At 37.8% G+C, this 13,329-nt stretch overlaps 3 protein-coding genes and 1 pseudogene across 3 annotated transcripts in view; 2 read left to right on the top strand and 2 right to left on the bottom strand.

Annotated features, from left to right (window-relative positions):
* Window positions 1-13,329, top strand: part of LOC102926914 (uncharacterized) — a 150,581-nt gene that overhangs the window by 59,275 nt on the left and 77,977 nt on the right. The gene's annotated exons all lie outside the window — the stretch shown is intronic.
* The window catches only part of LOC102920812 (uncharacterized), a 43,689-nt gene that overhangs the window by 19,917 nt on the left and 10,443 nt on the right, over window positions 1-13,329 (top strand).
* On the bottom strand, window positions 3,239-4,771 carry LOC143270154 (Y-box-binding protein 1). The gene has a single exon (XM_076559026.1). The coding sequence runs from the start codon at window positions 4,632-4,634 to the stop codon at window positions 3,666-3,668; it is 969 nt and encodes a 322-aa protein (XP_076415141.1). The 5' UTR covers window positions 4,635-4,771; the 3' UTR covers window positions 3,239-3,665.
* On the bottom strand, window positions 7,572-9,490 carry LOC102907023 (ribosomal L1 domain-containing protein 1 pseudogene; annotated as a pseudogene).

The following is a 13,329-nucleotide window of genomic DNA, read 5'->3' as shown; positions in this document are numbered from 1 at the left end:
GTCAGTAGTGTTTTTGACATAAGACCTTCTTGATGGGATCACAGTAGCTCCCATCTGTTAGATGTTGCCCTTTGACCTCTAGTGTTGGTCTCCAGAGTGATGAAGCCACTGTTAGCTTTCATACCCCTTCATAGCTGTTTCATCAGCCAAAAGTCAGCAGGATGCCCTTCCCATGTGGGTTCTGTGTAGGGAAAGAAAAGGTATTTGGCATCATTTGGAACCAAAGTCTGATGTCTCGCATCTGTGCAGCATCATTTTATGAAGAAGATGTCAGTGAGATTGGTTGTCTAATAGCATCTCAAGTAGACTGACATCTAATGTCTGTAGAGTGTGATCCCTTGGGTTGTTTCCAGTTTTCTTAGTCTTTAGTTAAACTTTCTGTGACCTACAATCTCCTAAGCATTGGAAAATCCTTTATATCACCAGTTCTATTCTTAGGATTTATTTATTTATTATGTATACAGTGTTCTGCATGCATGTGTCCTTCCAGGCCAGAAGAGGGTACCAGATCTCATCACAGATGGTTGTGAGCCACCATGTGGTTGCTGGGAATTGAACTCAGGACCTTTGGAAGAGCAGTCAGTGCTCTTAACCACTGAGCCATCTCTCCAGCCCACCAGTTCTATTCTCCTACATCACAGTGTATTAGTGGAGTGCTACCCAACACAAGAGATGCCATTTGCAGCCTCCGCAAATGAGCTCCAAATGGATCGACCACCCAATTATCAAATGCAAAGTATAGAACTTCTAGAAGATACTTGAGAAATTAGGCCTTTGAGTTTTGCAATGTGCCTAGGCCTTGTGAGATTTCTCTAAGGCCCTGATGTGTAGATAAGAAACAGAGCTCCTTCTCCAAATCCAGGAATATGCTTGGGAGAGATATGGGGCTAGGGCCTTTGGGGAGTGGTTAATGTGTTAAAAGTGTAAATGAATTAATTAAGGCAAGCTGTTGTATTGTTAGGGGATCAGTTAGAAAATTTGAAGGAGCAGATAAAATTAAAATGTGATTGGAATATTCTTGTTATTGTATCACACCCTTAAGATTTAATGAAAGCAAGTATGATTAGGATAAAGTTAGGATGTATTTGTTGGGTCACCTTAAGTAACTTTTGCAAAAAAGTTACCTGATACGACAGGATGGATATTATGGAAAATCTAGCAGATATTATAGCCTCATTCAATCCTACAAATCACTTTAATAGACTTCTTATCCTAGCAGGTGTAGTACCCCTTGTTCTTACAATAGTAACTTTATTGGCTTTAAAATACATTTTGTTATACTTGTGTAAGATTGTAAGACAAATAGACAGAAAGAAGGTTATATTTGCTGTAAGGCTGCATAACCTACAAGATAGTTGAATTTTTTTAAATAAAAGGGGGGATGTGTGGCTGCATTCCTGCTGAGCTGTACCTGGCCTGGCTCCAGAGAGTGGCACCCAGCCCTAACCCATCTTCTGTTTAGCAGACACCTTTTGTTTCTCTTGTTGTCCTATGTGAATCTTGTCTCAGAGTTTCCCAAGGGTACAAAGGTCTATGTGAAACTTGGTTCAGGAAACCCGGAAAACCATGGTACCTGACAAATTGAGATATTTGCACTTGGCATTGTATTGTTGGAAGCCTCTTTCAGGTTGTTTTGAGCATATGGAAATTAACTGGCTGAATGGTAATAGAGAGAAATAAAATTCATTTCCTTTAAATGAATTCCTGCTCTAATACCTTTTTGTTTCTATTTTTCAATGTTTTCCAGTCATCAAGAATTTCATTCTACTTTTCATTAAGTGCAAGTTAATTAATAAATTAACTAATTAATGTCAGCTTAGGATAGTAAGCTGGGGGCTGTGTGGGTCATGGGAATCCATGGAATGAAGACTCAGAGGCATCTTAAGAATGAATCTTAGTCTTTCATGTCTGCAGGGGGGTCCAGCCTCAAAGGACTGAAGCACTCACTATCTCTTCACCTTGGGCAGCTATTCATTGTCTTGGGCTGTTTAAATCTGAGTCACCTTGCAAAATCTGAAACAAATTAGTTAATTCTTGAGCAGTTAATTCTATAGTAGGCCACGACCAGTTAATATCACCCAATAATTTTTTAAAATCATTAAGTGTATGTAGTCAGTCCCTTCTAATCTGTACCTTCTGCAGCTGAATTCTCGGTTTACTTAAATTTATAATCTAAATAGCTAAAAGAATTTCCTCTGTATCTTTTCAGGAGAAATTTGTAATCCCCAATGGGGTAAATTTTTCTGTATTACATTGAGCATTTTTTCTAAGGTATCTGTATCAGAAGCAGCCAATAAAATATCATCCATATAATAATTGGACTTATAAAGAAATTGTTTATGAGTTATTTCCATTGGTTGATTTACAAAATATTGACATAAAGTTAGGCTACTGGCAGTGGCCCCTACTCTAAATTTGGATAGCCAAATCTTGTCCTATTTTGTCTTTGTACAACCTGAATAGCCTGTGACCTATCCTTATAATTTTTTCAATGCTCTTTCCAGGAATATATCCCATTTTAAATATCAATTTATTAGTTGCTTTTGAAATTGTAGGAATATTAATTTGAGATCCCCATTGTTGTAACAAATATCTTTCCCATAAATTTATGGCTATATCAGCCATATAAGGCTTTAACATTTTATCTGTTTTTTAGGCTCTATGCATTTAATCCATTTTATATTTTGTCTTACTTGAGATAAAGTTTAAATGTCTATAAATTGAGTGGAAACTTCTTGTAAGGGTCCGTTGGGATTGCAGGATACTTGTGAAGTAATAGATACATCCAGCATCAGAATCCAATACTTTATTCTTAATTTTAATTAATTTTATTTTTAATTTAGGCCATTTATCATTGATAACTGTTTGCCAGAACACCTTTTTTTCTGTACATTCAAAGCCTCCAGTTCTACATATAGGTGCCATTTTGTATTTAAGATATGGAAGCAATAATAATCGAGCAATTTTATCATCAGTTTTTATTTTTATGGTCCTTTTTACATATGCCATCTATAAAAGCATTAAATATAATCTCTATAAGATTTTAAGAGGTAACTTTAGGCAATAAAATCTTAAGAAGAGGATCTTTTTATAGATTCTAAGTAACATTAATGCAAATCATCAATTATTAACAATGTGGATTAAACAATTTACCTGTATTTTATTTACTGGAAAAAATTTTGTAACCTCTTTATTAGTAACATATTATTTGTTATGCGTTTTTATCCTAGCAATCACATTATTTTTTTTTTTTTTATTTAAGACCTTTATTAACAGGTGCTTGCAGTTTGTTGACTTTTTTTTTGAAAAAATCAAGTTGTAAACTTTTATTACAAATTAAAAATGAAGTTCTTAAAAATCTCAACTTGACCAGATATGAAACAATTTAAAAACCATTAAAGGTGTATTGAGAAAAACCAGACCTTTTTTTTTTTTAAAAAACACATTTGTCATTACCAAAAAGAGACATCTTTAGGTAAAAATAATAAAAACCCCATGCTGCATAGATAATGCAGATAGTTCTAGTGTATCTGGTCAACGGGCAAAAAGCAAGCACTTAAGGTCTTCAGCTCCAATCTTTGTTCATTTCTTATTGCTGGAATTTCATATCATTTCTTCTTGTTGGATGACCAAACCGGATGATGGTAGAGATGGTAAGCCGGCATTTACTCAGCCCCGCCCTGCTCAGCCTCGGGAGCGGACGAATTCTCAGCTGGTGGATCGGCTGCTTTTGTCTCTTTGCCATCTTGTGGTTTAGGGTTCTCTGGGCGTCTGCGTCGGTAATTGAAGTTGCGGCGGTACCGACGTTGAGGTGGCTGCTGACCTTGGGTCTCGTCTCCTTGATTTTCCTTGTCCTCTTCATTGCCATCCTCTCTAGGCTGTCTTTGGCGAGGAGGGCCCCTGCGGAATCGTGGTCTGTAACCCCGATACATATTCTGTCTCACTGGTCTACCTTGCTCTCCTGCACCCTGGTTGTCAGCACCCTCCATCACTTCTCCTTGCACAGGAGGGTTGGAATACTGTGGTCGACGCCCATAGGGTCTCCTCAAATAGTAAGGTGGGAACCTTCGCCTGCGATAGGGACGGCGTTGTTGGGCTTGGCCTTCAGGAGCGCTTTCCGACCCCTCGTTCTTTTCCCCACTCTCACTATTCTGGTAATTTTGCTGGTAATTGCGTGGAGGACCCCTACGACGTGGATAGCGTCTATAATGGTTACGGTCTGCTGCGTATTTACTGCCTTGAACTGGAACTCCACCAGGTCCTGTAACATTTGCTGCCTCCGCACCCTTTTCTCCTTCAACAACATCAAACTCCACAGTCTCTCCATCTCCTACACTGCGAAGGTACTTCCTGGGGTTATTCTTCTTTATGGCAGTCTGGTGTACAAATACGTCTTCCTTGGTGTCATTCCTGTTGATGAAACCGTATCCGTTCCTTACATTGAACCATTTTACTGTTCCCAAAACCTTCGTTGCGATGACCTTCTTGTCCCCGCCGGCGGGCGCCGCCGATGTGAGGCCGCCCGGGCCGCCACTCCCCGCGCCGCTGCCCGTGGAGCCGGGCTTGGTGTCGGCGGCGCTGAGGGCGGCGGCGGGGGCGGCGGGCGGCTGCTGGGTCTCGGCCTCGCTGCTCATGGTTGCGGTGGTGGTGACTGGGGCCGGCGGCGACGGCTGCGGCTCCTCCCGGGGTGTGATGGTGACTAGGCCGGCGGCGGCGGTGGGGCTCTCAGGGCTCTCTGGGGTCCACTCTCCGCTCCCGCTACCGATCGAACTCAAGCAATCACATTATTTAATAAGCTAACAACCTGACCTGTTTCAGGTGTTACATTTCTATAGATTTAACCAAGAGTTTCTGGAAAGCAACGTAAAGAACAGAGCCAAATTTACAGTAATGATCAACAGACAAGAGCATACCTAATATATACTTCAAAATTATGAATCCTGTTCCTTTAGTTTATCTACTGTGAAAATCAAACATTCATCCAAACATTTATTAGACAATCAAAAGAAGAGAACGTCCTCTATACAACGATTGATTAATATCTCTGGAAATTCAAACAGCATCGACTTAGCATTCCATGTCCTGACTACAACCGTTCTTCACCAGAAGTTGGGTCCATTTAGACTTCCTCTTTCTCCCATGAGGGACTATTAATAATGAGTTATTCCCACCATTGGGGAGAAACAGAAAACATTTCCCATGAAGGAATCTTTAATATTGGGTTATTCCCATTCTGAGGTAAAAATAAAAATCATTTAAACCAAAGTTAAGCAAACAAACAACAAAATTCTAAGCTCGGGGCTTGTTTACTTGTTCAGCCAGCAGAAGTAAGGCCCACCTGTTGATTCTTTGTAATTCAGATGCCACAGCTCTGAGAAAGAACTCAGAGTTTTAGCTATCCTGAAATTTCTTAGATAAGAAAGAGCCTTGTCTTCCTCTATTTTTATTGGGAAGAGGCTTTTTTTATATATATTTTTATGGGGTTTTTAAATTTTTAGGCCTCGTTTTAATATTTGTCTGTTTTTTACTGGGAAAATCCTTTTTTCTTGATTAAACTTTTTTCCCTTTTTTATCAGGAAATTTCCTTTTATTTCCTTCCCTTTTCTCTATTAGGAAGATTTTTTTTTCATTTATTTTCTTTCCCTTTTCTCTATTGACAAAGGTCTTTTCCCTTGATTTCCCGTCCTAGGACCCACATTATTTCTATCTTTAAAAATTGTGCAGTTACCACTTTTTGTTTTGACAAGCATTTTAGCAACTGTACATTTTGTTGCTCCTGAGATGGGGAGTTTAAATTCTCCATGACCCCACTGATCCTGGAGTCCTCTTACCCTGAGAGCACTTCCCTCCAGTTCTTAAGATGGCCAGCTCCTCTGTCTTATTTAGATTTTCAACTTTCCTGGCTGCAACTTCCAAATAAACACACTGATGCTTATATTAATTAGAAATGCTCAGACAGTAGCTCAGACTTAATCTATTGCCACAGCCCCGAGGCTTGTGGCATTTACCTTTCTGGCATGTCTTGGTTCCTCTTTCTCTGTCTGGTGACTCCTGTCTCTGAACTTCTTTTTCCCAGAATTCTCCTAGTCTGGCTCTCCCTCCCAATCTCTTCCTGCCCAGCTTTAGGCCAGTCAGTTTGTAATTAACCAATAAGAGTAATGTATATTCACGTGTACAGAAGGGTTATTCCACAACATTCAACATCTTGTTTGTTGAGTTCTTTATATATTTTGGATATTTAGCCTCTATAGGATGTGAAATTGTTAAAATGTTTCTGCATTCTTTAAGCAGCCTCTTTGATTGACTGTGTCCTTTGCCTTACAGAGGGTTTACAGTTTCATGAGGTCCCATTTATTAATTGTTGACCTTAGTTGGTCCCTGCACTCTTGGTGTTCTGTTCAGAAAGTTGTCTCCTGTGCCAGTGCAATCCAAGCCTTGCCCCACTTAGTCTTTTATCAGTTTCAATGTATCTGGTTTTATGTTGGGGTCATTGACATTTTGTGCAGGGTGATGAATGTGGATCTATTTGAATTTTTCTATCTCTAGAAATTCAAATTAACAGGCACCATTTGTTGAAGGTACTGTCTTTTTTTTTTTTTTTTAACCATTTTACATTTCTGAATTTCCTTATCAGAAGTCATCTGTCCACATGTGTTTGGATTTATCTCTGGGTCTTTAATTTGATTCCATTTTCAACGTATCTGTGTTACTGCCAGTGCCAAGCTGTTCTTTTATTGTTCATGGTTGCTTATCTATCCTGTTTTCTGTTATTCATATCAAAGTGCACACTGTCCTTTCAAGATCTTCAAACAAATGTGTTAGAATTTTGATAGGGATTGTGCTGAATCTTTAGATTGCTGTTGGTCGGATGGCCTTTTACTGTGTTAATCCTACTGATTCATGAGCATGAGAGATCTTTCCATGTCCTGGTATCTTCAATTTCTTTCTTCAAATACTTAAAGTTTTTAATCACACAAGTATCTCACTTGCTTTGTTAGAGTTACTCGAACATATTTTATATTATTTGAGGTTACTGTGAAAGGTGTTTCCCTTATTTATTTCTCATTTTATATAGGAGGGCTACTTATTTTTTGAGTTCCTCTTGTATCAAGCCACTTTGCTGAAAGTGTTTATCATCTGTACTTTCCTTGTCAAATTTTTAGGGTCAGTTATGTATATGATCATATCATCTACAAATAACAATACTTTGACTTCCTTTACAAATTATATCCTACTGATGTCCTTCAGTGTTTTGTTGGTCTATCTAGAACTTCAAGTACTATATTGGGTAGATATAGAGAGAGTTCACAGTCTTATCTTGTTCCAGATGTTAGTGAAATCTCTCCATCTCATTTGTTGTTAGATATAGGCTTGCTGTACTTTTCCTTTACTATGTTTATGTATGTACCTTGTATCCCTAAACTCTTAAAGACTTTTATGATGTATGATCTTGTCAAAGGCTTTTTCAGCATCTAAAAGATGATACTGTGGTTTTTTTTTTTTTACCCACAAGGAGATATTATACTTTAATTAGAAAAGCACAAACATACAGAAGCACTCTTATCAGCAAATACACTGAACAATAAAAAATAGATTTTTTTCTTTGCCTCAAACCCCTAGTTTTTACAAATAGAAACATGAATTCAGAATCATCTCTGGAAACTTTACAAAAATATTAAGTCTAGGACTCACTGTTGAAAAAAAGGCTGCAGTGGGGTCGGGACCAGAGGACCTTTTGTTATGTGGTATATGGTCATTTTTGACAGTTCTGGGTACTGAAGACAGGACCATGCATATATGTTAGCAGAGTGTTAAACCACCAAGCCCAGGAATGAAGTTTGGCCTTTCAAGAGAGATTCTTGCTGAACTCCAGGCTTCCTTCAAGCTCATGCCTCTCTGGCCTTGGCTTGAGTATTAGGGATGTAGCTGTGCATACCCAATCTTGGCCAAGTTTGTTTGTCTGTTGAGACGAGGTCTCACCACCTAGTTCTGGCTGGCCTCGACCCACACAGACCTGCCTATCTCTACGTCCCACAGTGGGTGTCACCACACCCTGTCTAAGTATTCCTGAAAAGCTCGTAGGGTAACCCTGATGGTTCCTTCAGGCCAAGGAACCTGATTTTAGTTTGAGTGGGCCACTTGGGGTTTTTTGTTTTTGGGTGTATTGGAAGGTTTCCTGAGAGTAAAGAAATTGGCCTCTGGCTTTCTGATTTCCTGCAAATCTCTTTTTGTCTTCTTCCCAGGGGTCCCAGACCCTAAAGCTTCTGGGGTCTCCGTAGATGGTAGGGCCTTCCTTTTCTTGCCCTGAAGTATATTTGGATCAGGTCTCCTTTTTGGAGATTTTTTTCCCCTGTGACATTTTCTTGCATCTCCACATTGTCTTTGTCTGGCGTTTCTCCTATTGGTACCAGTTGTGGAATTGTTTCGTCACATTCGTCCGTCCCTTCGGGTTGCGCCTTTCCTTTGCTGGTCTTTTTCTTCTGGGATCTTGGGGCCTCCACGGGAGCGCTGCTGGCTTCACGTGCTAAGTCATCTTGAGTTAGAAGAGATGCAGCCTCCTTGGATGTTTTCTTTGACATTTTGTTTTTCTTCTTCAGCTTTTCTTTTTCATGCTTCATTTTTTTCTTTAGTTCCTTTCTCCTCACGCTACCAAAGGACAGGATCTTTTCCCCCTGACACGTGACAAACGAGGAAAAGATGGGAAGGGAAACTGACTTCTCAGTTTTCAGGAACAAAAGTTTCACACTCTGCCATTTCTCTGGTAATTTTTCTGAAAGCATTTCTGAGACAGCCAGGATGTTTTCAATGATGTGCTGAGTCTCCATTCCAGTGTGACCAACACGTACAGCACTGCCAGAACCATGTCTGGAGATGTGTAAGACGGTCCCGGTGATACAGCGGTCAATCTCTTTGGACAGATTCTTGGCCAGAAGGTTTACAGGTACTGGAACTTTCTTCCTCTGATAGAAATGCCTTCCTATGTGTGTGGGCAAATGCCGTCTAATTCTTTCATCAGTAATGAAGACATCAAAGCTACCTAGGAGGCGGAGCTTGGCTTCATAGGCTTTATATTCTGTTTTTAAAGTTTTAAAAGGGATAATCTGAGAGATGCTATTAACTCCATGCTTTTTCAAAAGCTTTTTATAGAAACATTCTGTCTGTTCAGGTGATTCACAGTCATCTTTGGTAAACAAACAGACTTCTGATGAATCTGATAGAATACTATGAGGCAAAGCCACTTGGACCCGCAGTTCTTTCTCTGGAATTTTCCATAGTATAACCATTAGAAACCAATTCTCATTCTCATTCAAAAGTAACTCATTATTCTTTTTTCTTGACTTGGAGTGTGCAAACAGAACTTCCACTGCCTTTCTAATCTGCTCTTTGTCCAGATGTTCCAGATCGGCTGGGGTTGCTCGCACGGCAGTCGCCGTGTCAGCCAAATCCGGGGAAGAGGAGAACGCTGAGGCCTCCATGACTGCCTCGTGCAGACCCCCTATACTGTGTTTTTTTTATAGTTTATTTTTGCTTTGGATTACATTTACTGATTTTTGTATGTTGAACCATCACTGCCTCTCTGGGATGAAGCCTACTTGTTTAGTTTGATCTTTTGATGTGTTCAGGTTACAATATATTTAAAAAATGTATAGGCTTGGGAAAGAGAAGAAAATGGATAGATTAAGGATAGATTAAATAATAGTAAAGTCCTTACAAGAGAAATAGAGTAATAAAAAATAAAATAAACTACATAAAAATGGGAAATACACAGTTTGGATTTTATTTTTTATTGTATTTTTTTTTAGATTTTTGACTGTTAATGAGCTAGCTGCTAAAAGACATTTGGTTATAAAAGCTGCTAAATTAGATATATTACTTTGGGAAGGAGGTTCTCCTTTTATTTCTACAGAAAATGAGATGCTATGGATTCATTCCAGGTTTAAGAAAAATCAGGTTTGATCAAGGAAGATCCCCTGAAAATCCTGAATACACACATGGGAAAATAAACCTAAAGTATCTACAAGACAAGTGACATGTTTTACCTGCTCAAATATAAAACAAAAAATTATCTTTGGCTGGCTTGTATAAATACAGTTTATATTTATATTAATACAGATATATATGTTATCTTTAAAGGTTTATATATTTTCAGAACAAGGAGGCCAGTCTCCAATAAAAATGGATGGCCCAAATGATCCAACATTTCAATACACCTCTGTTACAGTTTCCTTTGAGTTCTGCATACAAAACAGCTTCAAGGCTGCTGCTTGAGATGGAGCAACCACACAAAATACTACAATCAGGACTTGACTATATTTCTAAAGTTTCTCAGGGTTCCCATAAAATTACCAGCACACACAATCAGCAGGAAGTGGTCTAGAGAAGTATACCCAAATTTCCAAAGTATTGTTTATGAATCTTTGTTTTCATTTAAGGGTGTTTGGTTCTAAATTGTTACTGGTCATACTCAATCTCTGTCTAAGGAGAAAGGGAGATATGATATAAAAATGATTTAAAAAAGGTTAGATTGTTGAATCTACTTTTATACAAAAAACTACTGTTAATCTCAAAATATTTTACATTGGTATGGATTTTAGTTTATTGATACAAATTAAAGTCATATTTATTATATTCTCTCTATATTTCTACTCTTGTTTAAGGTATTATTTTTATATATCTCAATTAAAATATATAATTAAAATTCAGATTAATAGTCATAAATCATACTTATAGTCATTTTAGTTAGATTTTTCTAGATATACCTTTCACATAGGTAATCTTCAGACACTTTAAAGACCTACAGATATGGCATTTATAATGTTTTAATAATTTAGACTTTTCATGACACATCTGCTCCTGGCAGCACCAATATAGTCCAAAAAGATGATGGACATTGAAGAAACTCCATATGAGGTTTGTTTTCTTTATGGCAAAAGCTAGCCATGTGGGCAAAGAAATTTCTCTTGCCTCAGTTACTGACAGTTATTGTCCAGACTGGAGCAACAGAATGCAAGAAGGTTGACTACCAAACCTTGCAAGACAAGGTAGGGTAGTCTTTAAAAATTCTGTGCTTTACCGAAAAGTCTGTCAGATATGCCAAGCCTGTAGGCCAAAATTGGATGCCTCAATGTTGCAAAGGAAACTTGAGTGACTCTCTAGGCAGTCAGCTGCTTCTGTCATTTCTTACATTATTTGTAAGTCACTTGCTTGTACTTCCTGCATACTCAGCTATTATTATTTCCTTTTAAGGTCTTTGATGGAGTTGAAGACAAGATAGTTATAGTTTCATTAATTGAGATAAAGAATAAAATAGACAAAAATTTAGACTCACCAAGCTAGAATAGATAATTAAATGTTTTATTTGATTTTGTCAAAATACAAATAGAGTAGATATTGTAAGTAAAATTCTTATTTGGTAACTATTTTGTTATTTGTAATTTTAGTATGTTAAAGTTAAAAACCTTCCTCTTTGATTAGACAGAAAAGGAGAAATGCTGTGGGAGGATCCTTCCTTATGTTGTAAATGTTTGTTGCTCTCATTGGTTGATAATAAAAGATGATTTGACCTAAAGCCATGTAGAATAAGGATGTGTGGGAAAGCCAGATATAGACACAAGAAAAAGAAAGGACAGAGTCAGGAGACTCTGGCCAGCTGCCCATGAAACAAGATGCCAGAGAACAGATAAGCCACAAGCCACAAGCCACATAGCAATACATAGATCAAAAGAAATGTGTTAATTAAAATGTAAGAGCTAGGAAGTAATAAGCCTGAGCCATCAGCCAAGCATTTATAATTAATGTAAGCTGCTGTGTGGTAATTTGGGAAGTGACTGCTGGGTATAAGCAGGTAGACAGGGCAGAAAGCTCTACCTCCATTTACAATCCATTGAATACCTCAAATTGGAATCCCCAGAGTCTGTCTACCTCTATACTCTTGCAATCTCCAGATTGTTAAGGGCCAGTCCAGAAACCCAATTTTCCACTGTCCACTGTCTCAGAATCAACATATCTGATGTAACAGCATCTGATAGAAATTTTCTATGATCATTTAGAAACAAGAGCCTGAATTTATGGATATCTGCATAACTGTGGCATCATGAAATGAGTAGGGTAATGTTCCTTCTGTTTCAGTTTGTGGAATAATTTGCAGAGTATTGGTTTCAACTCTTCTTTGAAAGTCTGGTAAAATTTTTCCTAAAACCATCTGGCCCTTGGTTTGTTTTTTGTTTGTTTGTTTGTTTGGTTTGGTTTGGTTTTTGTTGTTGGGAGACTTGTAATGACTTGTTTTATTTTACTGGGTGCTATAGGTTTATTTAAATTGTTTGTGTGATGTTGATTGAACTTTGGTAAGTGGTACCTACCAAGAAATTTATCCATTTCTTTTAAAATTTCCAATTTGGTGGAGAACAGGTTTTTAAAGTATTTCCTTGTGATTCTCTGACTTTCCTCATTCTCTGTTGTTATGGGCCCCCTTTCATTTTTTATTTTATTATTTAGGATATTCTCTCTGTGTCTCTTAGGTAGTTTGGATAAGAGTTTGCCTGTCTTGTTGATTTTCTCAAAGAACTAACTCTTTGTTGCTTTCATTGAATCCTTGTATTTTTCTTTATTTCTATTTTGTTAATTATAGCCCTCAACTTGATAGTTTCTTTCTGTCTCCTCCTCTAGGATATATTTACTTCTTTTTGTTCTTTGCTTTCATGTGGGGTGTTAAGTTGCTAGTATGAGATCTTTTCATTTTTTTCCTGGTTTTTTTTTTTGGGGGGGGGGGGTGTTGAGAAAGGGTTTCTCTGTATAGTTTTGGTGCCTGTCCTGGATCTTGCTCTGTAGACCAGGCTGGCCTCAAACTCAGAGATCCACCTGGCTCTGCCTCCCAAGTGCTGGGATTAAAGGTGTGCACCACTGCCACCTGGCTTTTTTTTCCTTTTTTTATGTAGACACTCAACTCTATACAGTTTCCTCATATCAGTCCTTTCATTGTGTCCTCTAAATTTGGATATGTTGTATAATTATTTTCATTGAATTCTAGAAACTCTTTAATTTCCTTCTTTATTTCTGCCTTGGCCCATTTTCTTCAGTAGAGTGTTATTCAGTTTCCATGAGTTTTTAAGCTTTCTTTCTTTTTTTTTTAATGTTACTTTGTCTTTTTCCTTTGTGGCTCTTAATATTTTTCTTTGTTCTGTGTGTTTAGTGTTTTGATTATTATGTGGCGAGGGTACTTTTTTTTTTTGGATCCAGCCTTTTTGGTGTTCTGTAAGCTTCTTGTATCTTCATAGGTATTTCTTTCTTTAGATTAGGAAAGTTTTCTTTTATGATTTTGTTGAATATATT

Source organism: Peromyscus maniculatus, chromosome 22 (genome assembly GCF_049852395.1).
Source record: "Peromyscus maniculatus bairdii isolate BWxNUB_F1_BW_parent chromosome 22, HU_Pman_BW_mat_3.1, whole genome shotgun sequence".
Lineage (NCBI taxonomy): Eukaryota > Metazoa > Chordata > Mammalia > Rodentia > Cricetidae > Peromyscus > Peromyscus maniculatus.
The sequence above is the reverse complement of the archived record's forward strand: the minus strand, read 5'-3'. Positions and strand labels throughout refer to the sequence as shown.

Bases quoted from the DNA above. Each gene is read 5' to 3' on its own strand.
- LOC143270154 (XM_076559026.1), bottom strand. From the start codon at position 4,634: ATGAGCAGCGAGGCCGAGACCCAGCAGCCGCCCGCCGCCCCCGCCGCC.